A 27721-nucleotide genomic window follows, 5' to 3' on the forward strand; every position below is an offset into this window, starting at 1 on the left:
GATAAAAACTTATAACTTATAAAGGAAGTCTAATTTTATATATCTTGTCGTTTGCAAGAACGCTTCTCGAATCATCTCTTTCTTAGAACGAATAAGTGCCCATTTACACGATGTCTCCACTGGAAGGGAAACATTTTGTTCGGGGGTGAAGGACGGCCGGGGAAGAGGGAAGGGAATTTGTCTCCTGTACTGGCGACACGCTTTGCTCTTCTTATTCGTATTTCCAATCTTAAAGCAATTTTTGACAGTTGCTTCATTCGTTTTCTGCTTTTGTGGAAGAAAGTTCTAAGTTATGTGTTGGTTTTCATACAAACGGAAGAAAACAACGATGACAAACATCCGAACGCTGCTTGGGAAATGCACGATTATTTTTGGTAGTAAATTAGGTATAATTTAAAATAGTTATGGGACATGTTTATGTTGATTTCTAATTTTTCCCTGCATTTCTAGATACTCAAGTTAATTTTAAGTTAATTATTTACATATGAAGTATTTTTAATTTAATTTTTTTTATTCAAGTATAAGAATTTATAAATATATTTCAATAAAAAAAACAACAAATTATTTATTATTTAACCAGTTTGCATTTTTCATTCATATATTTAAGAAATTTTTGACGAACGTTTTCCGCTTTACATGTAAGCGCGTGCGAAAATACTTCCGAACCATACGATGCTAAAGTATTAAATGTCAAAATGTCGCCGAAAACAATTTTGCCCGTGTGCCCGCGAATGAGACATGAAAAGAGAATTTCCAGTGTCTCCATTCCAGATGTCTCCGTGTGTAAATGGGGTGTAACGACGTTAAATTAAATTAAATAATGAATAAAAACGAATAATGAATTCAGTGTGGCCAAAAGGATAGGTATAGGTGTGTTCCCGTACAACACTTTCAGCTGTGTTCCCACATATGTTTATATTCATACATATCTTTACATTTTTGCTTACTGAGCTTATGGTGCAAATGGAACATTTATTCACGTTTGCCAATTTATTGACTCGCAGTTGTCCTTTAATTTAATTCATTTAAAATTTTAGGACATTTTATTGTGGCTGTATCATTGCTAGACCGTGGTGAATCATACAAAGCACTGGTTCGACTCGCTGCTTATCGAAAATACGTACAAAGGTCCACAAGAATTGGCAATAATTTTATCTGGTTGTGGTTTATATACTGCTGCATTGAAGCTGCTTTCTGGCTTCGGATTATCACCTCTTCCCATATGGGTACGCCGCATTACCAAGGAAAGCGCCAATGAAGCATGAGCGTAGTCACAAGAAAATGAAATGGCTGGTGAGAAAAAGTAGTTTCTATAGCAAACAAGCTGCTAAGTCTCAACGCTCTTATACCGCAATGACTATATGATGACTACAAGGTATGAAATTTGTATACCAACAGTTGGTGAATTGTCCAGAGCTATTGTATTTGTTCGTCAAACATAATCCCTTAATCGAAGCTGCCAAATTACCACATGCACTATCCAAATAGATGAAATAAAATTAATATAAATTTAATTAAATTAAATAATTTTTTTTTTAATCGATTTTTCAATGTTCAAGAACTTATGTTCTAAATACAGGCTATAAACATCAATAAAGTTGAATTAATATACATAAAATGAATTCACAAGCATGTTACAAATTTGTTATCCAGAATTTTTCACTGTTCAGTTTTAAATGTAAATCATAGCGATCGATTTTCCACAAAAAACATGAAGCAAACATTTTTATGCAATATGGTATGCGCATCTCAACAGTATTTAGTATGAAGTCATCGTAGTCATTAGCAACCAAGGTGGATTTCTAATAGCCATCAATATTCTATGAGGATATAGAATTGCCTATGTAAAAATTGCAAATTAAAAATATGACACAAATACAATTGAGCTCAATATTACATACATTACTTTCTGCACGCAATGAGACTTTAATTTTGCCCTTGTTTCGAAGTTTTTTGCGTTATGTTTCTCTGTTTTAAACATTTTCGCGCCCCAACTTCACTCTCTACATTCAATTTCACCTTATGCATGCCCTTGAAAAATTCTGAAATATGTATGTATTAATAATTAAAATACCGCAAACTCAAATGATTTCTTTCATATCCACAAGAACTTACAATTCACACATAATAAATCCACACTGCATATATGCTACATACGAAATCTTCAATAAACTGTAGGAAATGTGGCGACTTTTTATTTTGTGACTATTTCCAGCGTACGTTTCACAAGCAAATCACACTAAAAATGAACAGCTGATTTTGACGTGATGCTTGGACCAAATGCAACAACAAATACATGTAGGGTTTTACTTATAGTGTATGTGGTTGCTGTCACCTATAATAAATTCGCCTTGGTCTCGTGCCATCACCTTTAATAAATGCGCCTTGTGTAAATTCTTGTAGGGCAAATGCAACCCTGATCAAATTCTACAGCTGTATTTGGGTCCACTTGTCATCGTAAATATTTTGTCATTATTTTCTATTTTGGAAAACAAATATATATACATTTATATAGCACACCGAACTGCATGTATTGGCTGCTGGGTAGAAAGTGTTAAACTAATTTTTAAATTCCTGTAAGCTCGCGTTCAGATATGAACGAAGTGCGTGAGTTACATTTCGATTGGCTCTGTCGGGCATGTATGCAAGAAGTGGCGGAAGCGGCCGAGTGTGCCACAACAACTGAACAGACTTTTGAGAAGTCAGTGCAATGGCAATCCATATATAATACGGTCCCAGAATGTGGAACACTCCAGATTGCTGAATTGCTATCTAGCACAACGCCGCAGATACAAGCAAACCTTAGTGATGAACTGCCACAGAAAATATGCCATGAATGCTTGGAGCAATTGCTGAATGCATATCGCTTTCAGAAAATGTGCATACAATCTGATCATCAGATGCGTGAAATGCTAGCTAAGAGATTACCTGATATAAAAATGATTACATCAGCACCTTTGTTAGAATCTATAATGGAGCCAAAAGTATTTTCAGTGGCAGAGCCTGTCAATACATTACTTGAAGCGCAATTGACAAGCGCTGATGATCCACTACAAAATGTTGTCAAAAAAACAAAGAATGCTAAGGACGATGCACAAAGTAATGTTAGTGAACTCCTTAAAGTGGAACCTAATGATTACGATATATTCAATTATGGTTACACCGAAACCGGAACAATGCTCACAGAAGATTATACCGCTAATTCCAGTATAAAAGCCGAAAGTGTGACACCAACAGTAACTCAAGTAAATACAACAATGAGTACTAATGAATCAAGCAAGGAAGATGCAGATAGCGATTGGGCAAACGTTATGTCGAAATCGCTTAGTAAAAAAGCAATAAACCACGAAAAGTCCGATGTGAAATCAAAGATCAAAATGAAAACAGTACGCAGTGTTCGAAACGAGCAAGCGCACCTTTCGTAAGTACTACTAATTGCAGTAAATCTATAAAGTTACGTGTACAATTAAATTGCTTTTAGTTCATCAACACATTCCTGTAACATATGCAACAAAACATTCGCTACCCGCCGTCTCCTACTGAGACATTTGAAGCGCCATAAAAAGGCAGATGAACGAAAATGTGTTCGGAAACAACCCGAGCTCGAGAATTCTACAGAGAATATTTGTGTTTCATGTGAGGTTTGTGGGCGGCAATACAGCGAACGAGAAGCATTATATAAACATAAGCTGACCCATAGCGAGAAGCCGGACGAGGAAAAGCCGAATTTTGCCTGTGATTTTTGCGATAAAACATACACATCACAACGAACGTTGACAAGGCATAAACGGCAACGGCATTCTGAAGAAAATTCAGAGACACACGCAAAGCCTTTTGTTTGCGAATTTTGCAATAAGAGTAAGTTTCATGCAAATGTAAATGGAATTCGATCTATAAAACTTGATCTACTTGACTACAGGCTTTCAACAATCCGGCACGCTAAAGGATCATATACGGACACATACGGGCGAGCAACCGTACCTGTGTTCCGAGTGTGGTAAAGCATTCAATAGTTCAAGGTACTTATATAGAACCGCGCAAAAACAATAACTGGAGACGATTTAATACTCCCATTTTCTGCAGCAATATGAAGCAGCATCTGTTACGTCACACTGGCGTTAAGCGCTACGAATGTCCCGATTGCCCGAAAAAATTTCCGTGCCTAAGCGATTTGGCTTCACACAAGGCGGTGCATCGTCAAAACAAGCCGCATATTTGTGATGTTTGTGGTGCTGCGTTTGGCAAACCGTATCAATTGAAGAAACATAAAATGTATCATAATGGTGAAAAACCGTACAAATGTGAATATTGTGAAATGCGGTAAGTTAAAACAATAAGCTCATATACCACTGAGTATATATGTATACATAATTGGTGCGTACACCCTTTTTGGGTATTTGGCCGAGCTCCTCCTCCTATTTGTGGTGTGCGTCTTGATGTTGTTCCACAAATGGAACTGATTACTTCTTTTTAATTCGTCAAATAGCTTTGTGTGCATGGACCACCAACGCCGACACATGCGCACACACACAGGGGAAAAACCGTATAAATGCAAATACTGTGATCGCGCCTTTGCCCAAAGCAATGATCTAATCAAACATTTACGTACTCACCTCGGCGAGAATGTTTACAAATGTGAATTGTGTCCGCGCGCTTTTCGACTGGCTGCCGAGCTACGGGTGCACTTTGCTATGCATAAAAACGATGACGAAGAGACGCGTGCGCGCAATATGCAAACGCTTATGGAAGAAGAGACTAAATTACGTTTAAGTTTATCGGCGAAATACGATAAATCACAACCAGCGGTATTGTAGCAAGAGCAACTGCAAATGATGGTAACAGTGTAAACAGTGCAATTTGACGTGTAAAGTAATTTAAAAAAATGGCAAAGTATTAGGTAAAGGAATTTTAATTCCAAAATAAGTTTTTAGCGTTAGGTTAAATTTTTAGCATTCAAATAATAATGCTAAAGTCAAAAAGGGTTACATTAACTTTTTATTTTTACAAATTGTTATTAATAGGTTTAAATATTTTTTTATTAATTAGATGGACCTTATATACAATTTACGTATGCAAAATTCTATAAAATAGTAGTTTATACCTAAATATATAATATTTTAATCAAATCAATGATAAAAGAAAGAAAAAGAAAAAACGGGCGTTTTATATTTTTAAATAATAAGAAACTAGGGAAAATTGGTGCACATCAAATCTAATCATCTAATGGCCCCTATTATGAGTTGCATTCGATCTTCGATATTCGTTGGTTGTCGAAGATCGAAAATCGAATGTCAATTTGGTATTATGAGCGGTGCAACGCTGTCGAAATTTTCGTTGTTTACCGAATTTAGAGTCGAATGCAATTTTGCTTTCGATTGTGTAGCGTATTGTGGGAAAACTTGTTAAAATGTAAGTTTTTTGCTATAATTTATTGTTTTATAGTAACCAAATAATAAATATATACTAATTTTGTTAATTTTATGCAGGTCGAAAGTCGTGAGTACCAAACAGCAATTAGAAAGGCTAGTTGCATTAATGGAAGAGAATACACAATTCGCAAAAGGGATTTCCACCAAAGTACAAGCAGCAAAAAAATGGGAGGAATTTACAACGGAGCTGAATTGCTTGGGACCACCAGTTAGAGCGGCAGCAAAATGGATTAAATTAATAATGGTTTTTTTTGTGATGTTTATAGAAATACATTTTTATTTTCCCTTGGTAGGTATGGGCTGAAATACGTAGAGGAACTGAAATACATATTTTTTCGAATGACGAATAATAGAATAAAGAAAATTTATAACAAAAATAAAACAGAAACTGTGGCGAAAGGTTTCTATTTAATACTTTTTCTATAATATTCTAAGAATTTCATTTCTTATCTTTTCTGCTTCTCCGTTATTTGGCTCCACTTCAATATCTTCAGCATCATCGTTGAGGGTCTCATCGGATAACTCTTCATCCGGAAGTTGAACATTATAAAACAAGCAAATGTTGTGCAAAGCTGCACACACATTAATAATTTGTGTTGCTTTTTTTGGATAATAGTGAAGAGCTCTTGGCTCGGGTGCACTGCTGCAACTGGTTTTCTGTACTGGACAGTAGGTTCATAAACGCCTCTTTAGATAATCTAAAGTTCTTTAAAAAACTGTAAGGAAATTTCTGTAATATTAAGTACATCAACACATTTTGAAAATACTAAACTTACTCAGTGGAAGCCATTTCAAGGGGGTTGGATGCGCCCCTCAGCTGTTTTCTACATCTAGCTAGTTCCACTAATCTTTCATCGAGCGATGAATCGTCCAACCACCACTCCGTTGTACTTATTTTCACAAAAAATACTTTTTAACTTTTAAAATTGTTGTTAGCAAAGAATTTCAACACAATCGGTTTTTCTTTTATTTTGATTTGCTGTATCAGCTGAGAAAAATTATCTATTGTAAATGCGTCGAGCGATCGAAATTCACAATAGTCCTATTCTTCAACGAATAAGCACCATAATACCAAATGAAAATTCGTTCGATCAGCACTTTCGACTATAGTCGAAGATCGAATGTTGCTCATAATAAGGGCCAATGTTTAAATATTAACTACATTCGCAATTTTTAATCTATCATTCTTTGAATAAGCAAAGCGCACAATGCAAAATACTAGAAATAGAATTTCCTTTAATTTTTCTTTTACTTGTGCTCTTAAGATCCCGTAGAGCGTTTGTCTGCTAAGCTAATCCAATCTGGTACACGATTAGTTTTCACGTATGCCTCTTTAGTAAGCGAATGAGTTTGTATAAGGTCAGTGCCGCCGCAAAGCGAGCCACCGAGCCAGGCTGTGAAATTCTCCCGACCAATCGTTTTGTGAAATTTGAATTTTATATCGCCACACAATTTTTTCTTGTACTCTTCATCTTTTTTCGCTAAATACTGCATTTCAGCTCTGAGACGTGATAGTAGTCCCATTATAATAGCACTCCCGCCAACCACAAAAATACTTTCAACTAACGACCGACGCACATCCACTGGACAACTAAGTATAGCGCGTAAAATCAAATGTGGCAGACTATCGCGATCGTTGTTATCTTCGAACATTATTTCGAAAGCTGTTTCACGTAAAATTCCAGGAATATTGATAATCTCTTCGCCGTTGATCGGGTACTCTACGCAAGGTGGTGCTTCCGGTGGTTGGTTGTTACGGTATGACTTGGCACGTTCGAAATTCGTCACAAAACAAGTACGCACCTTAATATCTTCCAATACAGATTCAGTGAGGTATTTTTCCTTAACTCCGGCTTCCAAGAGTTGCCGCTTGATCTCCGCATGTACCGCGCGTCCCCCATACTCTTGGTCTTGGAATGCTTGCATTATTTGCACGCGACAGTAAACAGGCATCACAGTAGTTTCAGTGTAGCCAATATCAACCACAACGCCTGTAGGTACAGCAAGCGTGGCTAGTGCAATCATATGCAAGGGCACAAACATGATAGATGACACTTCAAAGTGGCGAAATAGAACACGCGCGAGGGTCTCACGAATTACTGTTTGACCAAGCACATTCTCAACAATTACAATTTTGCGCTCCTTGGGAATTACAAGCAGATGCCTGAGGAGGCAATAAAATAATTTTGAAGAAATCTCTTTCAATCATTTTGTGCGCACTTACTTAAAGAAAATCACTTGCAAGAAATCCACAAATTGGTCATATAGGTCATCGGTGTTTTCGTATTCCAACAAACCTTTCGTTAGACCATTGGTAGAGAGAATTACTTCCGAGGGTATAATTTTACGTGGGTAAGCCTCTGCTGCAAATCCGAGCCTGGAGAAAGAAAATATGACGTCATCGATAATGTTCAAAAGGAGCCTATATTTCCATACTTTGTATATGCAGTTCCAATGTCCAGAACTACAGGTGGTTTCTCCTGCATTACTGTTTCGTACAGCGGCATTCTTTAATTGAATACTAAACAAAATTGAGCAAATCACGACAGTAAATATTGATCAAAAACAAGACGAATTCATTCAAGGTGATGGTACTAGAGCATCTGAATTCGCAATTTTGTGTCTTTGTCATTACACTCAGCTGTTATAGTCCCCTTGTATAGACTCGCCTTGCCACCAGCTTTAGATATTCGTTTTATCCAAAAATGCTTATAAAGGGTGATCAATATATTCGGAGGCTTGCCATTGCCTTACAGACAAACATACCTTTGTTTGACTTAATATTGTCCGTTGCGTATACCACTCATTGCTTCAGCAATTTGTAAGTCAGCATTTATTTTTGTTTTTTTTTTTTTAGCATAAAAAAACTTTCAATAGTACGTATTTTTTCTTACGTGCGTATATTTTCAAAAACTACATAAATGGGAAATCCAAAAAATTCAAAAAAGCTGTATATGATGAATAATTAGTTCTCATTTTATCCCCAACGAAGGGAATTAAATTACGAAGAGGACGTTTGGATCATTATATCTTAATGGTTCTAATAAATACGGAAAATCAATTCCACTACTAAGGATTTTATAAGTAAAAGAAAGGCTTAAGATAGACCCACGATTCCCAAAAGATTTATGACCGAAAGACTAGTTAAAGAGAAAAGCAAATTTAAAAAATTACTGAAAAAATCCTTTAAAGTATCTGCGTTAAGAGAAAGAAAAACACCTTCTGCCGCCACCCAATTGTTGTTTGAAATTTGAAATTTTTGAAAATGAAAGAGTAAGTTTGACAAGTATTTTTGCGCTTATGCAGACAGTTTGCCAAACGTACTTTTTTATTTCCTTAAAAACTAAAGCGCAAGCAAAGAAAAGACCTTGGACCATAGAGGTGTAAGCAACGTGCAATACTAGGGCAAATAAGAATACGTTCATGCTGTAAAAATCGTAATAATGTTACTTTTCTGAGATTGTATCACACAGAGTTTCTGCAATAATACCACTGCGAAATCGAAATGGGCGAATTGTAATAATCATAAAACAACAAAACAATATATTGCTGAATTTACTGTTCGTCCTCCATTTTCATTTTCCGTAATGTCGTTATTCTGTCAAAGTTTTCCTATGAAATATACCGTTCTATCATGCACTACACAAAGAGGAATTTTTAGTTTGATTGACAAACCACTGACGTAGTGTAGTTGGCTTCTAATGTGGTAAGCGAAAAGCCCAATGAAAGCAAGGCGCAGAGGGTAGGATACCTGTCAAAAATATAGGAAGAAGAAAGTGTTTTACCGTACTTCTGTACATTCACTTCATTCTTTTATTCTCTTTTTATTGACAGTTCTACTGAAAAAAATGTTTTTTCGTTTGTGAATAGATTTGCCTTTGCAATAATTTGGTGTATTTTAGAAAAAGTGAAAAAATAGGTAATTTAATAGAACAATAAAATATACAGGAACTTACCAAAATGGATTTTATAAAATTTGAAAGCGCGCGAGACAAAGAGAGGATACGTCAACAACTTCGTGAGGCGCGAGATAAAATGCTGGATCAGGTAGGCGGTCTCGGAACATACATAGCTATAACTAAAAAATAAGGAAAACTAAATAAAAAATAAATTAACAAGTTTAAATAATAACATAATAGTCGCACTTGGTTAAAAATAAAATTGGAAATATCAACAACTCTTGTTTTACCAGCGCGCACTACTGCCAATGGTGCTATCACTCTCATTGGTAGTCGGTTCTTCTTTACCGGAGCAACTTGGACTCATGTATATCCAGCCAAGGACTGCCCCCAAATGAGAAGACTAATTATTGTTGCTATTTTGGCTTTCCATATAAATTAAAGCATATATTAGTGCATATTAGCGTCTCCTAACCCCGGAAAAAACGAATTAATGGGCATGGTTCACATTTTTGAGCTGATATTAAAGCTATTAACATTTCTTGTGCAAGAATATTATGGAAGCAAGAGGGGGAAAGTAGAATTTTTAAAATTTTAAAAGTTCTATTTAGTAAAGTGTTGGACCGGTTTTAACGAAATTAATATCATTCCACAGGGAGTTAAAGTGCCTTTCGCTGGATATATATTATTGTATATACTATATATTTAATATCTGTATTAACAAATTATAATTAGATTGTATTAGCTCAAGCTTGTAATTAATAATTCTCTCTTCCTAAAAAGGCCAAGTTGCGTAGAGAGGAAAGGTTGCAACGAGAAGCGGCACAGGAGCCAAGAGGCGAGACAAATCGGAGATTCAACGAACCAAAAGGATCAAAAAAGAAAAGGAAGGTTAAAGCAAAAAAATCGAAGAGCAAAGGCAAGCATATCAAGAAGCGAAAGAAGTACACGTCTTCGGAATCGGACCCAGATACCTCAGAGATAGACAGTGATGATAGTTCATCTGATGATGAACCGGTTGGCTCCTCCAAGAAAAAGAAGAAGAGAGAGAAGAAAAAGGAATACTCATCTTCGGGATCAGACACATGGGATATGCCAAGTGATGATAGTTCATCTGAAGATGAGAAAGAAGCATCAAGCAAATCAACTTCAAAAAAGCAGAAAAAAAGTAAAGAAAGTACATCAACATCTACTTCAGGTTCGGACTCATCGGATTCTGACAGTAGCTCCAAAAGGTCGTTCGCGCGCTGTAAATCAAAAATGAAGCTTAAACGCCACACCGAATTTGAAGGTTCGCCAAAGGATTGTCAGCCAATACCAATTGACAGCGTTCCAGAGCGTGACAGCTGGATGACACAACCATTGCCGCTGAGTAGATATTGCAAGGGAGTTGAAGAAAAGCGATCCTCTAAGGAACAAAATTACGAAGTTTATGACCCCTCTAAAAGTACGCGCGAGTTAAATCCATACTGGAAAACGACGGGCACAGGCCTGCCAGATTTTAAAAAGCCCTCCGAAGACCATGATGATGACAGTGATGATGAACGGTTAGCCAACGCCTTTATTTCAACTTCAGAGAAGGTTGATAGAAGTGGTGTATCGAAAAACTGGCGAAAGGCGGACAAGAAAGAAACCGCCTCTTTGTCCATTTACGGCTCAGAGAGCAGTGACGGCGAAGAAGTGAAAGCAGAAAAATCATCGTTGGTTAGTAGTTTCTTCACTGATCAACAAATGAATGAGCTAGGCGCGAAGTTGGTGAAAGCCGAAATTATGGGCAATGACGAATTGGCGGCAAAGCTCAAGCTGGAATTGGAGAATGCACGAAAGAATCGTGCAGCTTTCATAGAGGGAAAACTTGCTCAATCTACAGCAGGGAGCAGTAAATCTATAAAGAAGTCTGCAAGAAGAGAAAGGGAAGATGAGCATGTGCTGCTCACGCATACTGATGAACGTGGAAATGTTCGCCCGCTAGCAAAGGCATCACGAACTATAGATGAGCGTGATTTATACGGTGGCCGTAATGCGCGCAGAAAGCAAAAACGTCTGGAGACGCATGCAGATGGCGAGCGCATGCGCTACTTCCCAGATGATGACAAATACGATATCAAGCAAATGGTAAAAGTATATATAATATAATTAAATGTAATTTTTTTTTGTGTAATATGTCAGTTATTTTTATGCTAACAGTTTGAGCGTGAGAAGTATACTAGCGCAAGCGATGCAAATTTGGAGTTTGCCAAAATCGCTGGTAAACATAAGAACCCTAATGATAATCTAGACGACATATTCGCCGATGAAGTGCGGAAGGATATTCCCCAATCGTCTACTGACCGAAAAGAAATGCAACGCGCCATTACAGAACATCAACGGCTCACTGAGCAATTGGATAACTGCAGGTTTTGCTTCGAATCGCAAAAAATGGATAAAAGCCTGCTCATATCTATGGGTAAACAAGTTTATCTCGCTTTGCCATGGCATATTGGCATGCAACCGGGTCATTGCATAATTAGTACAACACAGCACAACAGTTGCTGCACTCAATTGGACGAGGATACCTGGTCGGAGGTGAACGATTTTTTCAAGGCACTTACGCGAATGTTTGCTGCACAGAAAAAGGATGTGGTGTTCTTTGAAATCGCCAGTCGTCTGTCTCGCCGACCTCATCTCAGTATACATTGTGTACCCATACCAGATGAACAGGCTGAAATGGCGCCATTCTACTTTAAGAAAGCCGTCGAAGAATCGGAACTTGAGTGGAGCGTTAACAAGCAGTTAATATCTTTGGGTCGCGATGGTAAAGGACTACGGAACTGTATACCCAAAGGGCTACCTTACTTTTGGGTAAATTTTGGCATGGGCATCGGATTTGCGCACGTTATTGAGGATGAAGATCGATTCCCACCTAATTTTGCACTGGTAAGGAATTCACTTTTTATCAGTTTAGATACTAAAATGAATAACAAGCGGTCAATTGGGATATCTAAGAGAAGGTTTAGACGTGGTAAAAGGAAAAGAAGAGGAAATGCTTCATAGGTCTTATTTACAGTATTTACAGTGAAAATTAAACAAGTCTTTGTTTTCAGGAAATTATTGGTGGCATGTTGGAATTGGATGCCAGGAAATGGCGTAGACCACAAAAAGAACAAAATAGTATTGCAAAAGCTAATATGTTTGCTGGCTGGTGGAAAAAATTTGATTGCACTAAATAAATTAAAACAAGTTTAAAACAATTAAGGGTCATATAAGGATATGAAACATTTCTTTTTTTGCAGATAATATACATCCATGGCTTAATAATAAAAGATTCTGTATTCAGTGACAACTAAAATTTCATTAGGGGGCGTCCATAAATTACGTGAGATGTTTAAGGGGGGAGGGGGTCGAGTCAAATCTCATCTAATCTCACGTTGGAGAGAGGGGGGGGTCTCGGCAAATATCACGCAATTTTTTTTCTGATTGAAACAAAAAAAAATTTAACTATTTTGGTCCATTATCCAGATTGTACACGCTTAAGATTTAATCTTAAGCGTAATCGCAGTATGATTAAGATCATTCACTAATTCGTTCGACGTTATACATTACATTACCACCATATTTGTTTTATACCAAATATCTCAATTTAATCGCATGGCTCCACTCAGTCGAGAGCTAACAGGCGTTGTTCTTCCCCATGATTCTTTTAGGACACATCTTCACTCCAGCGGCAGAACATTAGACGAAAGTCTGGAAAAGCATAATTTCAAAAAGGCAGGAGATATTTTGGCTGAAATATGGTCTGCAGTGTGCATTGACGGGCACAAAGTAGTCGCTAAATATATAGACCCGAATAATGACACTTTCAGCGTTCCAGACCTGCCTGCCGAAGAATGGTACACTGAGCACGTTAGAGAGAGCCAATATTTACTCCAGTACAGTTGATTCATATCAAATTTTGATGCGTGCCTATTTTATTTTTTTTTTTAGTTTTTTAACGAGCGCGAATGTTAACAAATTTTTATTAAGAGTTACAAAGGGAAATTGTTTTTAATTTTTTTTAGGTTGTGAAATGCGATGACCAGAAGTGCTGCAGCCCACGCCGGAGTAATCTGCTTATGATTCTTCACGACCGTTTTCTGCCACCTCCACACCCTATCACTCAGGTTGATGCACGTTTGACAATTCTGGACTTTAAAGAACATGACGGAAAGTCATTTGCTCCATTTCTAATACGCGTACCGATTCAACCGCTGAATGCCTTCGTCAGCACGGCTTATGATTCTCTATTGCCCAAGTATACGTGGCGGCTTAGAGTGGCTAGATCAGAACGAAGTTGAAGGAGCAGATGATTTTACTGAAAATCATATGGACATGTTGGTCCCAATAGTCTCTCTTGAAACCGCGCATGATTCTCCATGGACTGAATTAGAGTAGATATTCTTTTTTTTTAATCGCAGTAGTTACGATTTAAATCTTCTATTGTTAAATTTTTATTACACTTATAACTCTCAGCAATATTGATTACTAGTCTTATCTAGTCGTAAATAAAAGCATGATCGCCCTCTGCGAAAATGATAGTAGAAAAGTAGGAGAAATTGTACGCAAAGTAAAAAAGTTATATCTCATCTTCATGTAATAAAATATTTTCTGCGTATAGTTTTTTCGTAATAGATTTACCATTGCGTATCTCGTTGGATACCCCCTTGGAAACTTTGTCGATCCATGTAAACGAGGGCTGATTGGACACACATTCTCTAATTTGAGCTTTAAGACAATATGGCCGACAACATTTGGACACAATGAGCTCGCTCGGATAATTTCTTCCCTTGGGACGTAAACAAATTGTATGTCTTCTAATGCCCACGTCTTCTGGCAAAAGACACAACTTGTTCTTGGCATAATAAGACCATTTAAATATTTCAATAGAAAGTTAGTGTTATAAGAAGCCATACATACATATTTTCCCCATAAATCATCAACAAAAAACATGTATTTAGTGTATCAGATATATTTCCTTTATGAAATCTTTTACTAATCTTAAGAAAAAAAAGAGGTTGTCTGTAAAGTCGGTTTACTGACGATAGTTTAACGTGACAACGTCATAAAAAAATACTGATGTAATGGTTGAAATTTTCAAAACAAAATTTTAATTTTATTTCTTTGATAGATATTTTGTATGGATATAGAAGAGGAGGTAAATGGAATAAGTCAAGTTACATTTACACAAACGTGAAAAATTACGAAACATTTATCAAATTCATGAAAGATATGTTCAATTTCGATTGTGCATCAGACGTTAATAAGGCAACAACACTAAGAGGCAACATCATCGATTTGCCTTTTTCAAGACACATTACACTCGAAACACTCCCTTTCATTTCCTACTTTTTCTATTATCGTCCTATTCTCAACAGAGAAATGGTTCATTACCACGCACACAGGAAGAAGGCATATGCAAATACAAGTATGTGAATTTATATACAAATGCGCATATACCTACATATATATGCTCACTGAAGTAGGAGAGAGCCAGATGTCGAACGTTGCCGAACACGGGGTCCAATTGTGCTCTTTGTCGTTCGTTCCGCGCAATCGCTTGCAGTTCAAGCAAGATAACGACGATTGAGCAAGATAACGACACATTTTTTCGTGCGTGCAGCCGGCTAAATCGAATTATAAGACGTTATCACGTCAAAAAAAAAAAAACAGTTGGAGATATTACTTTTAAATTTTAAAATTAAACCCACTAATGAAAACAAAGCGTCGAGCGTTTAATTGTGAAAGCACCAGTTGTAAAAATACCTCCAATATCGATGGCACTGGGGCAAGAAAGTGTGTGTGCTTGGTAGTTTCTATTGCTTTCGCTTACGAACAATATTGCTCACTCTACAACGTTAAATTATTATAGTAGTAATATAAAAATAATAGTAATAAAATGGTAATATAATAGTAGCCTTTTGAAGACGTTCTTAACGTCCAGCGTCGCAATTAGGCAGTACTCCTTGCTACCGTATAGCCATCGAGTACCTTCAATCGCCTTCTGTGCAATGGTTTTGACTGCAGATACAGCATCTGTGGTTCAACGAGCTTTCCGGAATCCGAATTGTCGGGGTGATAGACCGCCTACATCCTCTATAACAGCCTCCAGACGATTTGCGATTAGGCGTTCCAGGATTTTCCCTGCGGTGTCGAGCATGCACAGGGGGCGGTAGCCTGAAGGATCTTCCGCAGGCTTAGATCCTTTTGGAATTAAAACCAGTTTCTGCAGCTTCCACTGGGTTAGAAATGTACCTTCCTTTAGACATGTATTGTAGAGATCTATAAAAATGCCTCGTTGGAGATTCCATCCGGGCCTGGAGCTTTATTATTTTTTATCCATTTTATGCTCATCAGGAGTTCTTCTTTGTTTGTTAATTGCACATTTTGGTCGTCTTCACCGAATCTTACCAATTCGTAGTCTCGTAAAGTGTCTTGCACGAGGAACAGTGTTTCTACTACATTACGTAGAGTAGCTGGGCATGTTGTTGGAAGTGGCTTAAATACTTTAAGTTTTTTCATAACAAGCCTGTATCCAAGGCCCCAAGGATCATTATCGGAATCGTCGCATAGCTGGAGGAAACACCGGCGTTTACGGTTTTTAATTGCCTTTTTTAGCGCTTTGCTTTCTTTGCTTATATTGAAGCTGGTTTTCTTGGAAACTGTCCCTACCTCTGGATCTTTGGTAGGCTCGCCTGGCTCTTTTACCTTCCCTGCGCAATTCTGCAATGTCTGCTGTCCGCTAGTCGCATGCTTCCGTTAAGTGTTTCATAGTTTGCGTAGTCTTTTCAGATGCATCCGCCGTAAGAGTTACATCTGCGAGCATGATTTCAATAACCTCAGCCTCCATTGTTTTAACTTTGTACTTCGTCTCGTAGTTATTTAGGAACCTTTCTTCGCCGCTGCCTTATTTCACAGATTATTGCGAGGTGATCGCTCCGGGTGTAATGCTGGCTGAGGAACCATTTCGTGTAGCGAACAAGACTAGAACTCACGAACGTAAGGTCGATTATAGATCCCGTTCCCGCTTTTTGGTACGTCTGTTGATTTCCTGTATTCATTAAGGCAATATCTAGCATGGAAAACGCTTCTAGAAGGGCCCAAGCGTTGAAATCACCAGCTACGATGACAGGTCTATGCTCCTTTACGACGTTCTCTAGGATACCTGTTGCTTCCAGCAATGTTAAGCTGGGAGGTAGATAGCAGCTGTAAATGTATGTACCTTCAACGCGCGCACGTACAAATCCGCGGGCTCCCTTCACGCTCATCAGTTGGGATCTATTTGTTCCACAGTTCTAGATCGCTGATTTGCCTGTTGTGTCAGAGGCCCAGCCGTTGCCTTTTTTGTGTTTATAAGGCTCACTAAGTACAGCAACATCTATTTTCTGTTCCCGTATAGTCTGCTCGAGAAGGTCCTGAGCGCTTTCGCTTGGTTGAGATTTAGTTGCAAGATCTTCATTTCTGCCGGATTTCTTTAAGAGCTCTCAGATATTGAGGGCACTTGCTGCTGGTCATCGCATGTGCTGTATCACTTGCCTTTTCCTTCTTGCACATTATACAGCTTGCTGTTTGTGTGCAGTTTTTGGCTTGGTGGTCCTTATTGCCACATTTGAAGCAGGAGTTTGTAAGGTCAGCTGTGCTTTTACAGCTTACTGCCACATGCCCATATTCCATGCATTTAAAGCACCTTTTGCTCGATCTTCTCCTGTATGCGACAAATTATGAGGCCTATACGGATTTTATTAGCTTCCACCAGTTTGGTAGCTATTTCCTGTGTTACCTTTAGCGTCGCTGTTTGTGTTCCTCCATAAGCTTTTCGCAGACCCAGGATGGCTGGGATAGGCACCTCTAGCTCTTGAAATTGTTTTGCTACCGCCTCGTGGACTTCTTCCTTTGTTGTGATTTCATCGAGGTCACGAATTTCCACCTGCCTCAGCTCCGTAAGTGCCTTGACATCTACAGTTTCCCCTAGGGCTGCCTTAACAGCTTCATGAACCTTCGAGGTGTTTGGGTCTGATGATTTTTCCAGCAGCAGAAGTAACTCTCCTTTGGCTGTTTTCTTGACTCCTTGTATATTAGTGCAAAGCTATTTAAGACTTGGCTCTGTCTCAACGCGCTTCAATATTTCAGCATATGAGATGCTGAAAAGCGCTTTTGACTACGATAGCGTCCTTACGTGGTGGTCTTCTCCGTCTTCGATTGTTTTTGGCGTCGCTATTTTCCGTCTTCTTATTGTCTCGCTTTTGAGTATTCTGCGTAGACCCCTTTTGGTTCTTCTTCGATTTAACCATTTGCCATTTTTCTGCGCTTGTTTGCTCATTCGTTGTAACCGGCGTATTCCTCAAGACTTCAACCCGGCTAGTTTTACTTCTCTTGGCTGAGCTTGCGGTGGCGTTAACAATTGCCCTCTTCGGCGTGCAATCCGTGGTGCGCTTGATCAGAGGTGATGTTTGGGTACCTTTGTCTTGGATAACAGGTTTCGCCTCATTCGTCCCTCTTGGTGCCTGGTTCATCGGGGTAAAGACAGATGGAGATCCGTTATACTCGCTATCAGATCCCTCATTGGCTGATTGATGTTTCGCTTCGGAAGCTCCATCATTTCCGCTAACTCCTTTACTTTATCGCCGATTGCTTGGTGAATTTCTTCAGCCGTCATCGCCTTTACGAAACCGAAGTGCTGCATACACGGTGACGCCGGTCTAGTCCTTCCCGTGTCTGGTGGCGAGTGCGTCATCCTTGAACTCCTTTGGAAAGGGTTTTTAAGGAGATTCCCGCAGCCATTATTGCCATCTGCAATAGCTGTTGCGAGTTTTGCTGTTACTTCAGCCTCTTCTGTAGTTTGTAGTTTTGTGTTATTTGAATTCATTTTGTATGGGCCCCAACTTCTCAGTCGTTATCCATATTCCGATGCGTAGTCACCATTGACGATTCCATGGTTATCTTTGCATGCAGGGAGCCCATGTTAGGGTTGGCAAAGGCTCCTTATGGGAGCTTAAGTTCAGAGAACTAGGAATATTACATCTAAACCTACGCCGACACTTAATGGCGACGGAATATGGACCGTTCCTAGAGATTTGCCATCATTTTAACGGGGCGGGGGCAACTGTACCATTAGCCTGAATGCCGTTTCTGCTGGATACCACTCCGCATACTAAGGAAACAGAATAGTGCAGTCGTGAGCTCAAGGTTTTACATATATCCAATCATTTTCCAGTACGCCATAATCAAAACCTTACTGGGCTCAGTCTTAATGTCATTGTTGATGGTTTGACAGCCGCACCTAACATGGTGAACAGACGCTGACCAGGAAGCCGTCCATTATGGAGCCGTCGCGCCTGGTTTTTTGTATTACTCATCATGCCTACACATGATGAGTTGGACACCTATATCTAAGAGGCGGTGTCTTCTCGCAACTGTCACAAGAACTTCATCAGATTTATGCTGGCTTTTATACCGCATCCTCCGCTCCTGATCGCTCAATTGTCGGGGGTTGCTTATTCGTTTAAACTTATTTCGCAACTGGCCTGCTACTACAGGCTTTCCGGCTATCCGCAACCTGCCGACCCCCACGGTAGCTTAGAGCCAGCTTAGCAGTCCGATCCCTAGGGAGCGTAGACCTCCGTGTGAGTGAGCATATGTATGTATGTATATGCGCATATGAATATAAATTCACATATTTGTACATGTAAATTGAACATATCTTTCATGAATTTGATAAATGTTTCGTAATTTTTCGCGTTTGTGTAAATGTAACTTGACCAATTCCGTTCCGATTCCATTTACCTCCTTCTCTATATCCATACAAAATATCTATCAAACAAATAAAATTAAAATTTTGTTTTGAAAATTGCAACCATTACATCAGTATTTTCTTATGACGGTGTCACTTTAAACTATCGTCAGTAAACTGACTTTACAGACCACCTCTTTTTTTCTATTATATAACTCATGACGTCAGCCGATAGTTAAAATCACGAATAATAACGTAGCGGTTTTCGAAAGACTAAAGAAGCTTTGGTATTTTGTGCTTTGTTGCAAAATGGCAGCACTCTTTGGAACTGTCAAATAGAGTGCCGCAGCTGTGTAAAAGCAGCCAACTTAACTCAATATGTCCTTTCTTCCGGTTCACTTTGTCACGCAAGGTAATGTTACTGTCAATTTACTTAAAAATTGCAAAATTCGAGTAAAAACGAGTGTATTTCTTCTTCTAAGTAATTAGTGCCATTTTCTTATAAAATAATGTGTTAATGGTTTAAATTTTCACTGAAGAATGCATTCGTATACTACGCGTCAGCCATTGTATATAAAACGTGATTACTAAATGTAACCTTGTTATTTTTTAATAGATGCCTGGCGTTACAGTAAAGGATATTGATCAACATGCCGTTGTAAAGGCCGTAGCCGTCTTCTTAAAAAAGTAAGTTTAAATTCCATTTTTCATTGAGAAATACTAACCTCAATTTCTCTGTTCTTTGTTTTGTCTTTACGAAAAGGACTGGCAAATTGAAGGTGCCAGATCAAATGGACATCATTAAGACCGCCAAGTACAAGGAATTGGCCCCATCTGATCCTGACTGGTTTTACATTCGTTGTGCATCGATCTTGCGCCACTTGTACCACCGCAGCCCAGCTGGTGTTGGTTCAATCACAAAAATCTATGGCGGTCGTAAACGCAATGGTGTTCATCCATCCCATTTCTGCCGCGCCGCTGATGGTGCTGCACGTAAAGCTTTGCAATCGTTGGAACATGCCCGCCTTATTGAAAAGCACCCTGATGGTGGTCGCAAGCTTACGCCCATTGGCCAACGTGATCTGGATCGTATTGCCAACCAAATTGTGAGCAAACAACGTGATGCGGCGAAACAGTCGGGACCAATCGTAATTTCGAAGTAATTTAATAAAAAATATACGCAAAATAGAGGGGTGAAATTAAGTGGTATAGGCTAGCAAGTACTTTGTGGTGCCGCTTTAAATTTAAAAATGTCCTTTGTTTACGTGAATAATAATAAAAAAATTAAAAAAAATTGTGCGTTCAAATTCTTAGAGGAGTTAGGAGCATTATAGTAATATAAAATACTTTCCATAAATCAGTTATGACATTGAATAGATTTCTACCGTCTTCCGGTAGTGTGGTTTCTAAAATAATTGTAACAGTTTGTGGGTAATTACTGAAAATAATCTTTACCCGAATATAAATCGGAATAGTACCGGCAATGTGAGTTATTTTTTCTTTATGAATTTTGATGCGTAATTGGAGCGTATATCATTTATTAGATGATTTAACAATCGGAGGCTTGTCATTGAGATGCCATTGTTTACCGTTTTAGCATCTCAAACCTGGGATCTACCGAAAGGTGTTCACATACAACCCATTCGGCTAGTAATAAGATAAACGGCTAAAGAATCAAACTACCATTAATTGTCTAAACACTTTGTTAATAGTTAATTTACATCCTGGTTCGGAAAACCCATGTCAACTTAAAAAAAGAAATTAATTACTATCTTCCGACTTTTAATTTCAAACTCAATTCAATTCTTAACTTCACTATTGAATCGTTTTTATTTTTATTTCATTTTTAAAATTTATACAAAGTTAGTGCTGCAAAAAAAAAAAAAAAAAGCGAGAGTCATTGCCTAGAGTCGCACCGAAATCCCCCAAAATTAAATATTTTTTTATATGTACCAAATAAGATGTGAAGTGGAGCTTCTTTAATCGCACTATACTCGATCGAGCGCCTCTACCATAACGATGCTGTTACCGCGGATAACCTGGGTAAATTAAACGTCATTATTTTTACACGCTTGAATATGGAACCAAACTCACCACCATGCCGATGTTGTTTCGCGTGCTATCCTTGCACTCTTCCACTGTTTCGTCTAGCACTACGTTCATGAATGGATCGAAGCCACGCAAAATTCCGGCGACGGAGCGTCCACCGTTTAATTTTAGTAACATTCGTTTGTCCATATACCTGCAGCGCCAAGCAATTAGCGGCCATGAGAAATATTTTTTGATTTATAAAAAATGTTAATTATTAGATATAATATTTTTTACACTAACTTTTTCAATTCTGGTGGATGTGCTTTTGACATTTCGTAACTAATTCAATAATTTTAGAGCGAAAAAATTCTATTTTATCAACAAATTTGCAAAACGTTGCAATGGCGGTCAGAAAGATTAATAGATTCCGAAATCAGTGTTGCCGTATGAAATGCTGATTAATGCCGCCGTCTGTCTAAGCTATTCCTTAACATCTCGATACTTGATTGCTCATTTTACAACACCTGTCAAATTTGTCAATCGCCATCGCATGTTTTAAGTGTGTGAATTGTCATGTTATGATCTCGTAATTTTGAAAATGTTGTCAAGTAAACCAGTACGTTAAGAGATTGCTTCTTTCAAATTCGCTGTGACGACAGGCTCCAAGAATATACAAATAAAAGGAAGTCTTGTTTGTGAGAAGGAAGAGTCAGCGAGAGAAACTACCAGATACAAGAAATTATATACACATACATACACATTTTCTTGCCTCGGCGTCATTCGTATAAAGCCGCAAAAAAACTTGTTTTGAAGGCTTTATATTTGTGGTTTCACAATTTAACACGCGGCACTTCGTTTTCATTAGCCTGCTTAGTTTAAATATCACAAATCATAATGTTACCAAGCCTTTCACTGCATTTTCACCAACATGCAATTTCTCCTACTTTTGTTTGTCACATTTATCAAAATTGCGATAAATAAAGTAATGGTTTTGAGAAGACGCCACCTTCTGTATTCAATTCTCCTTGCATAGCTGTTATGCTCCTATTAGCCATCACTGAACACGCCCCACAATTGAGCGCCAAATATTGCCTACTGATAAATATTTACTTTTTTGTTTTTGGTGAGGTGTTTCATTTTGGTTCTCTGAAATTTCCACCACTGTTATTAAACTAATGGACTTTGAGTTGTTCAATTTGGACGAAGACGATGAATTGTTAAGTACAGCTTGTTTAGAAGCTACGCAAGACCACTTGACGGCTCCGCAACAAACACAAACATTAGCTGGAGCAATTACAGAGACCGTCCTCCCCGAGTTACAATGCAGCGGCGAGGACTCTACACATTCCCAATTTGCCATCGAGGGATTCGTAAAATGTGGTTTTATGCTGGCACAACCCGAACATGCTTGGCGGCAAATAAGCGAAGAAGAAATCCTTACGGAATTTGAGTTTGGTGTGAAACACTTGCTTGAACATGACGCGGTGCAATTCTTCTTCGGCAGTGCTTTGTAAGTCAAATTGGACATAACAGAACAGAATGATAACCTCTTACTTTATCAGTTTGCATATCCAACATCTGTGGACTAGTGTCCGGCAGCCACTCAACACAAACGAAACGCACAGCAACTATCAGCGCAGACAACAAATAACGCATTTGCTCTATTTGTTGTTGCATCACACATCCGAAGAGCAGTGGTCACTGTTGCGGCCCAAATTGGACAGTATGCGTCGGTTATTAAATCGTACCACTGAAATAGATACCTGGAAGCTAATCTACTTCGCCAATAGTTGCAAAGGTAATGAATGCAATGCGGCCGCATATCATATGTTGCATGGCGCACTCGAGTGGAAATTGTTGGATTTGTGTATTCTGTACAAATTTGAATTGTGTGCTCATGTAGCGCAGTTAGATAACAATGCAAAGCCAAGTGCTACCTTTATGTGCCAATTGGAACGTTTATTCGAGGACTTACTGGCGTGCTCGTTGTATTTATACACAAAAAAACGACCTGCTGAACTACTGCACAGTTCTCCTTTTCCCTGTACATGCATAAAGGAGTGTTGGTTGTATGTGCAACTTGTGTTGGAGAAATGGGAGCTTACCTCACTTGCAGTAGCTGGAGAGCAAATACAGTTTTGGCACATTTTCAATGAAACAATTTCAAAACTAAAAACCCAGTTGGGTGAGTCAATTTCTTGTTGAATGGTATTATGTACCTAATACATTTTTTCCTTCGGTAGATAAATTCGCACTAACTACAGTATCGATTGCCGAATTCACAAATTGGATACTGCATGCATTGGTACGTTTGTTTGGCTATCAATCCAATGGAAAGTATGTTGGTCCATCTCATGAGCGCGCATCTGTTGATGCAGCAGAGAACTTTGAAATTCTTGAACAATGCACGCAACAGTTTCTTAATGGAAATCCCAGCGAGGAGCAGATACGTGTCTTTATTTGCCTTCTCACGCCAACACTATTACATTGGTGGTGTCCACGTGTAGGCATACCTATGCTACTGTGGGAGCACTTCCATAAGCGACTCAATGCATCATTCTACGCTGCAGGTTCTGCCCCAAGCAATCTGGCAGTTGCTTGTGCCAGCGGTAAGGCATATGTGGAACGTTATCGTGCGCTGCTCACACACGAAGATGCTACTCACGATGCTAATTTAAGCAGTTACACGCTGTTTACGTTGCTATTGGGCAAAAATCTCCGATGTTTATTAGAAAATACTGCGACGCGACATCAAGCACAAAAACTGCTCGGGCGTATCTATACAAAATTCAGTGCGCGAAAATTTTTGGCATTGAATGAGACGGGTATACACCACATAATTGAGTTGTTTTTGGCGTTAGCGCTCTGCGGCGACTTTGTGGAACTAGCGCCAAAACTAAGTACCAAACTGCTTTCCATTGCGTTGGACAAAATACCAGCAGGCCGCCAAATTGCAGTCACTAAGGGCCATATGGCGCTACTAATACTCTACGCCGAGCAGCGTTGCGAAATTGACGAATATGTGGCGAAGATTCTACAGCAGCTTTCGGCTATAAATAACGATTTGAGCGTCTCAAAAGTACTGGCAGATGCCTTATTAGATATTTTCATGCAAGCGGATGATTTTCGTCGCGGTGAGCACTTGCTCATTGACTCATGGCTGCCAAATTTTCTTCAAACCTGCACCCCTGTGGAGCAAGATCGCAGTCTAGAGGCGCTCCATCTTATATTCGGTAAGCTACAGTGCAATGAAGCGCTTATCGAGGCCAACTCTGAACTGTTCCGAGCACTCAATACGCACGTGCTGCCATTTGTAAAGCAACAATTTGCTTGTGGCTATTGTCAGTGGCTGCCGCAGCTGGCGGCGGACTTTTGCACACATGCATGCACTGTGCCGGACACGCAGGCGTTTCAAAAACTATTTACTTGCTTCATCGATGCGCCAGTGGCGTGCCGACAGTCTTTGCCACAGTTTCTACGCAAAGTATTGCAAACAGATCGTGGCGCGTTGATTGAGCCAAATGTGGTAATACATGTATGGCTAAAGAGTTTGGTACAATTGACCGCCATCAACGAGGATGTGGGTCAGTTGACGCGATTCGTTGTGCAGCTTGATGAGTTCAGAACGATGACCAACGACTTGAATGTGGATGAGCTGATGCAAGCAAAGGAGCCGCTCTGCGTCTTTATAGCAGCAGTGGGCAAATATTACGACTTGTGCGCAACGGATTACCAACGCCGCTTTCGCATTGCGGACAATTTGAATGCATACCTAAGAAATTTTGACAAGTGGTTGCAGTCGGACCTAAAGCAAGAGAAAACAGAAGTGGCCTTTCGTTTTTACAGCTTCCTCGCGATAGTAATTTACAATTGTGCTCACATTGTCTACACGAAATCCAAGGTAAATTGCTTCTTTCATGTCGTCATGACGCGCTTTGTGCTGCCCACTAACGTGCAGATGGGCAAAGCGCCAGACGGAAAGCTGGCGCATTTGATACATAAAATTTGGCCGGTGCTCGTGCAAGGCATTGGAAGGTTAAATTTTAGAGCCGACCCGTACATCAGTAAAACGCTCACAGACCTGATACAGAAGTGGACGCCACATTTCAAAATTTCACCAAACGCTAAAGTGGTTGCACGGCCTTTTGTCAGTTGTCTGCAAAGCGACAACAACGAGCTGTCTTTATTCGTCTTCGAAAAGCTAACGAACCTATTTTTAGCTACGCAACGCCGTCAAGCCGATCCGAACGCCTGTCTTGTAGTTACAATTTTTCAGGAAGTGGTCGAATCAATCGACACCAGTAGCAGTCCAATCGACATATTAACGCTGCGTCTAGATACTTTTATGAAAGCCACGTCGCTACTCATGCTCGAGCACGTCATGATGGTGGACGAGGTGGTGCCCAGTCGGGGACTTCTGCTCGATTTATTTAAACGTATTGTCACCAGCACTACTTATAAGAGTTCAGCTTCGCTGCAGGCACTACTCTCTGAACATTTACGAATGCTTACCAAGAAGCATTTGGCCTATTACACGTTCTTCTTCTTCGATCTGCTGCAACGGCTTGCGCAATTCACACCGGAGACGATCTTGCAAATCATGGAGTTTTTAGTCGCTGAAGTGCGTGTCGTAGAACAAAAGCGAGGCGCTGGCGAGGATAATCGCATGAGAGGTTGCTTGCAAAAGTTGCAGCAAAGTTTGAAAGGAGTTAGGCCAAATTAGGAAGTGCGTGTAGTTCGTAACACGTTTATTCGGGAGCGTGTCATTATTCTGTATTACAAAATTCTGGGTGACAAAATTCTGTAAATTGCAAAAGAATTCTGCTTTTTTAAAATTCTGCTTTCTAAAATTCTGCTTTTCAAAAATTCTGCTTTATTCCAGTTTTGTGATTTTCGTCATACAAGAAGTAACAAAATAAACATTTATTCCATAAATATACATATGTATAGGGTATTTTTTTGAAGTGCGGCCGAAGGCCGCCCACGCGAAAAGAAGTTCTACGCAAAAATACTGTGAATTCTATCGAAACTGAAGAAAAAATTATTATTATTATTATTACTATTTTTTATTTAATATCTCGAATAATAATAAAAAATAATAATAATAATAATAAGTTAAATAATTACATTACCTCTTTAACATTGTTAACATTATATTTTAATACAGAATTTTGTAATACAGAATTTTGAAAGCAGAATTTTAGAAAGCAGAATTTTAAAAAAGCAGAATTTTAAAAAGCAGAATTTTGTTTTTAGAATTTTGTACCTACAGTATTTCGACACCAACCCCGTTTATTCATTTCCAATATCACTATTAGTACAGTAATTTTGAGCTGTCACAAAAACTCGTTGAGTATCTGAAACAATTCTGAAACTTTCTGAGTAATTGATTGAGATTACGAAAGGGTTGATCATCATCCCTGCAAGACCTTCAAATTTCAGTTGTACAAATAAAAATAAGCTTTCATGTGTAGATTTAAGTAACCAGTATTTTTACTATATTTGTATATATGTATGTTTGTCCACAGCATTTTAGGTATTAATTTTTAAAAAGCCTTTGCTGAACTAAAATATTTTATGTAGTTTGCCTTAATTAAATGCAGCAGAAAAATAATAATAAATGTTAATATGGATAAGTTCGTCTATGGATAAGTCTATGGATAAGTTCGTGCGGTTTTACAACAGATGGCGTAACTTGATTATTATTCCATCGATCCACATTTCCAAACATTCATTGGAGAGCTACTGTCGTAAGGCACAAACGTCAGTATAAGTTTTTTATTTGAAGCGTAAACAACAATATTTTTACCACACTTGAAAATGTCGAATTTCGTGCCAAATAATGTGTTTTTGCGGGGAATTCTTTAATATGAAGAAAAAAGCAGCCGAAAGTCATCGTATCTTGGTGGAAGTTTATGGTGAGCATGCTCTAGCTGAGCGAACGTGCCAGAAGTGGTTTGCACGCTTTAAAAGTGGTGATTTTGGCCGCGCCGCCAAAGTTCATGGATACCGAATTGGAGGAATTGCTCGATCAAGATCCGGCTCAAACGCAAGAAGAGGTTGCAAAAACTTTGGGAGTTGATCAATCAACCATTTCCAAACGTTTAAAAGCCATGGGAATGATCCGAAATTCAAATTTCGAAAAAAAACCGCACGAACTTATTCATAGACCTATTATTTTGTATGAATTTCGTCCTTTTTTAAGAATTTTCAAACAGTCAATTTTTATATTTTAACAGAATTTCGAAAAGCAGAAAATCAGTTGAGGTTAAGACAAAAAACATAAATTGTTCCACAATACAGCCTAAATGCATTATCTGATATTTTTTAACTTCGAATTTTCGCACATATTTTCGAATAACTCATTAGTTATCTTAAAATTGCACCATTAAATACAATATTTTTTTAATAAATTTTCTCACTTCGAATTTCCGTACATTCGAAAAGTACATTTAAAATACTGAAAATATGTCTGTGGACTTACTTGTTGTAAGTGGAGAAGGAGCGTAATTTAGTAGGTATTTTATTCAACTTTTATTAAAATAGTTACTCCAGTTTGGGCAATAAATGATTAATTGATTAAATATTTCTAGAAAAGTAAACAACTTAGTGCCTTATAA

At 38.5% G+C, this 27721-nt stretch overlaps 6 protein-coding genes and 1 long non-coding RNA gene across 8 annotated transcripts; 4 read left to right on the forward strand and 3 right to left on the reverse strand.

Moving 5' to 3' along the window:
* Positions 1-1560: 1560 nt before the first annotated feature.
* LOC129236913 (uncharacterized) lies at positions 1561-2353 on the reverse strand. Its single transcript, XR_008581728.1, has 3 exons — positions 2116-2353; positions 1902-2042; positions 1561-1840 (listed from the first exon to the last, which is right to left on the reverse strand). It is a non-coding gene; the product is annotated as an uncharacterized LOC129236913 (long non-coding RNA).
* Positions 2354-2442: 89 nt separating this feature from the next.
* Positions 2443-5054, forward strand: LOC129236903 (zinc finger protein 492-like). The gene is made up of 5 exons (XM_054871199.1): positions 2443-3421; positions 3482-3858; positions 3920-4019; positions 4084-4320; positions 4487-5054. Exons 1-5 carry the CDS (start codon positions 2595-2597, stop codon positions 4812-4814), a joined length of 1869 nt encoding a protein of 622 aa, XP_054727174.1. The 5' UTR covers positions 2443-2594; the 3' UTR covers positions 4815-5054.
* Positions 5055-6575: 1521 nt separating this feature from the next.
* Positions 6576-8031, reverse strand: LOC129236908 (actin-related protein 10). Its single transcript, XM_054871207.1, has 3 exons — positions 7866-8031; positions 7654-7806; positions 6576-7593 (listed from the first exon to the last, which is right to left on the reverse strand). Exons 1-3 carry the CDS (start codon positions 7934-7936, stop codon positions 6690-6692), a joined length of 1128 nt encoding a protein of 375 aa, XP_054727182.1. The 5' UTR covers positions 7937-8031; the 3' UTR covers positions 6576-6689.
* A 1237-nt stretch (positions 8032-9268) lies between these two features.
* LOC129236901 (CWF19-like protein 2 homolog) lies at positions 9269-12558 on the forward strand. The gene is made up of 4 exons (XM_054871194.1): positions 9269-9476; positions 10112-11443; positions 11516-12244; positions 12412-12558. Exons 1-4 carry the CDS (start codon positions 9390-9392, stop codon positions 12535-12537), a joined length of 2274 nt encoding a protein of 757 aa, XP_054727169.1. The 5' UTR covers positions 9269-9389; the 3' UTR covers positions 12538-12558.
* Positions 12559-19427: 6869 nt separating this feature from the next.
* On the forward strand, positions 19428-20365 carry LOC129236911 (40S ribosomal protein S19a). Its single transcript, XM_054871212.1, has 3 exons — positions 19428-19482; positions 19687-19757; positions 19834-20365. The coding sequence occupies exons 2-3, from the start codon at positions 19687-19689 to the stop codon at positions 20231-20233; spliced, it is 471 nt and encodes a 156-aa protein (XP_054727187.1). The 5' UTR covers positions 19428-19482; the 3' UTR covers positions 20234-20365.
* A 508-nt stretch (positions 20366-20873) lies between these two features.
* On the reverse strand, positions 20874-21585 carry LOC129236912 (probable small nuclear ribonucleoprotein G). 2 transcript variants are annotated; one of them, XM_054871214.1, is made up of 3 exons: positions 21402-21585; positions 21168-21312; positions 20874-21109 (listed from the first exon to the last, which is right to left on the reverse strand). In XM_054871214.1, exons 1-3 carry the CDS (start codon positions 21431-21433, stop codon positions 21059-21061), a joined length of 228 nt encoding a protein of 75 aa, XP_054727189.1. In that variant the 5' UTR covers positions 21434-21585; the 3' UTR covers positions 20874-21058. The 2 variants fall into 2 exon arrangements, with proteins under 2 accessions (XP_054727189.1, XP_054727188.1); XM_054871213.1 differs by having other exon boundaries at positions 21165-21312; positions 21402-21574.
* A 624-nt stretch (positions 21586-22209) lies between these two features.
* On the forward strand, positions 22210-26102 carry LOC129236900 (protein MMS22-like). The gene is made up of 3 exons (XM_054871193.1): positions 22210-22611; positions 22664-23286; positions 23345-26102. The coding sequence occupies exons 1-3, from the start codon at positions 22277-22279 to the stop codon at positions 25822-25824; spliced, it is 3438 nt and encodes a 1145-aa protein (XP_054727168.1). The 5' UTR covers positions 22210-22276; the 3' UTR covers positions 25825-26102.
* Positions 26103-27721: the final 1619 nt, after the last annotated feature.

This window comes from Anastrepha obliqua, chromosome 2 (assembly GCF_027943255.1).
Source record: "Anastrepha obliqua isolate idAnaObli1 chromosome 2, idAnaObli1_1.0, whole genome shotgun sequence".
Taxonomy (NCBI): Eukaryota; Metazoa; Arthropoda; class Insecta; order Diptera; family Tephritidae; genus Anastrepha; species Anastrepha obliqua.

What these genes read in the sequence shown, in the direction of transcription:
- LOC129236900 (XM_054871193.1), top strand. Translation starts at nt 22,277, where the DNA reads ATGGACTTTGAGTTGTTCAATTTGGACGAAGACGATGAATTGTTAAGT. An exon ending in TTCTTCTTCGGCAGTGCTTT is followed by an intron (nt 22,612 to 22,663) that starts GTAAGTCAAATT and finishes TTACTTTATCAG; the next exon opens with TTTGCATATCCAACATCTGT. An exon ending in AAAACTAAAAACCCAGTTGG is followed by an intron (nt 23,287 to 23,344) that starts GTGAGTCAATTT and finishes TTCCTTCGGTAG; the next exon opens with ATAAATTCGCACTAACTACA.
- LOC129236908 (XM_054871207.1), bottom strand. Translation starts at nt 7,936, where the DNA reads ATGCCGCTGTACGAAACAGTAATGCAGGAGAAACCACCTGTAGTTCTG. An exon ending in ATTGGAACTGCATATACAAA is followed by an intron (nt 7,807 to 7,865) that starts GTATGGAAATAT and finishes TTCTTTCTCCAG; the next exon opens with GCTCGGATTTGCAGCAGAGG. An exon ending in TTGCAAGTGATTTTCTTTAA is followed by an intron (nt 7,594 to 7,653) that starts GTAAGTGCGCAC and finishes TTGCCTCCTCAG; the next exon opens with GCATCTGCTTGTAATTCCCA.
- LOC129236912 (XM_054871213.1), bottom strand. Translation starts at nt 21,433, where the DNA reads ATGTCAAAAGCACATCCACCAGAATTGAAAAA. An exon ending in CATCCACCAGAATTGAAAAA is followed by an intron (nt 21,313 to 21,401) that starts GTTAGTGTAAAA and finishes TTGGCGCTGCAG; the next exon opens with GTATATGGACAAACGAATGT. An exon ending in GAAACAACATCGGCATGGTG is followed by an intron (nt 21,110 to 21,164) that starts GTGAGTTTGGTT and finishes TAATTTACCCAG; the next exon opens with GTTATCCGCGGTAACAGCAT.
- LOC129236903 (XM_054871199.1), top strand. Translation starts at nt 2,595, where the DNA reads ATGAACGAAGTGCGTGAGTTACATTTCGATTGGCTCTGTCGGGCATGT. An exon ending in AACGAGCAAGCGCACCTTTC is followed by an intron (nt 3,422 to 3,481) that starts GTAAGTACTACT and finishes AATTGCTTTTAG; the next exon opens with TTCATCAACACATTCCTGTA. An exon ending in AAAGCATTCAATAGTTCAAG is followed by an intron (nt 4,020 to 4,083) that starts GTACTTATATAG and finishes CATTTTCTGCAG; the next exon opens with CAATATGAAGCAGCATCTGT.
- LOC129236911 (XM_054871212.1), top strand. Translation starts at nt 19,687, where the DNA reads ATGCCTGGCGTTACAGTAAAGGATATTGATCAACATGCCGTTGTAAAG. An exon ending in GTAGCCGTCTTCTTAAAAAA is followed by an intron (nt 19,758 to 19,833) that starts GTAAGTTTAAAT and finishes CTTTACGAAAAG; the next exon opens with GACTGGCAAATTGAAGGTGC.
- LOC129236901 (XM_054871194.1), top strand. Translation starts at nt 9,390, where the DNA reads ATGGATTTTATAAAATTTGAAAGCGCGCGAGACAAAGAGAGGATACGT. An exon ending in GAGATAAAATGCTGGATCAG is followed by an intron (nt 9,477 to 10,111) that starts GTAGGCGGTCTC and finishes CTTCCTAAAAAG; the next exon opens with GCCAAGTTGCGTAGAGAGGA. An exon ending in TCCCACCTAATTTTGCACTG is followed by an intron (nt 12,245 to 12,411) that starts GTAAGGAATTCA and finishes CTTTGTTTTCAG; the next exon opens with GAAATTATTGGTGGCATGTT.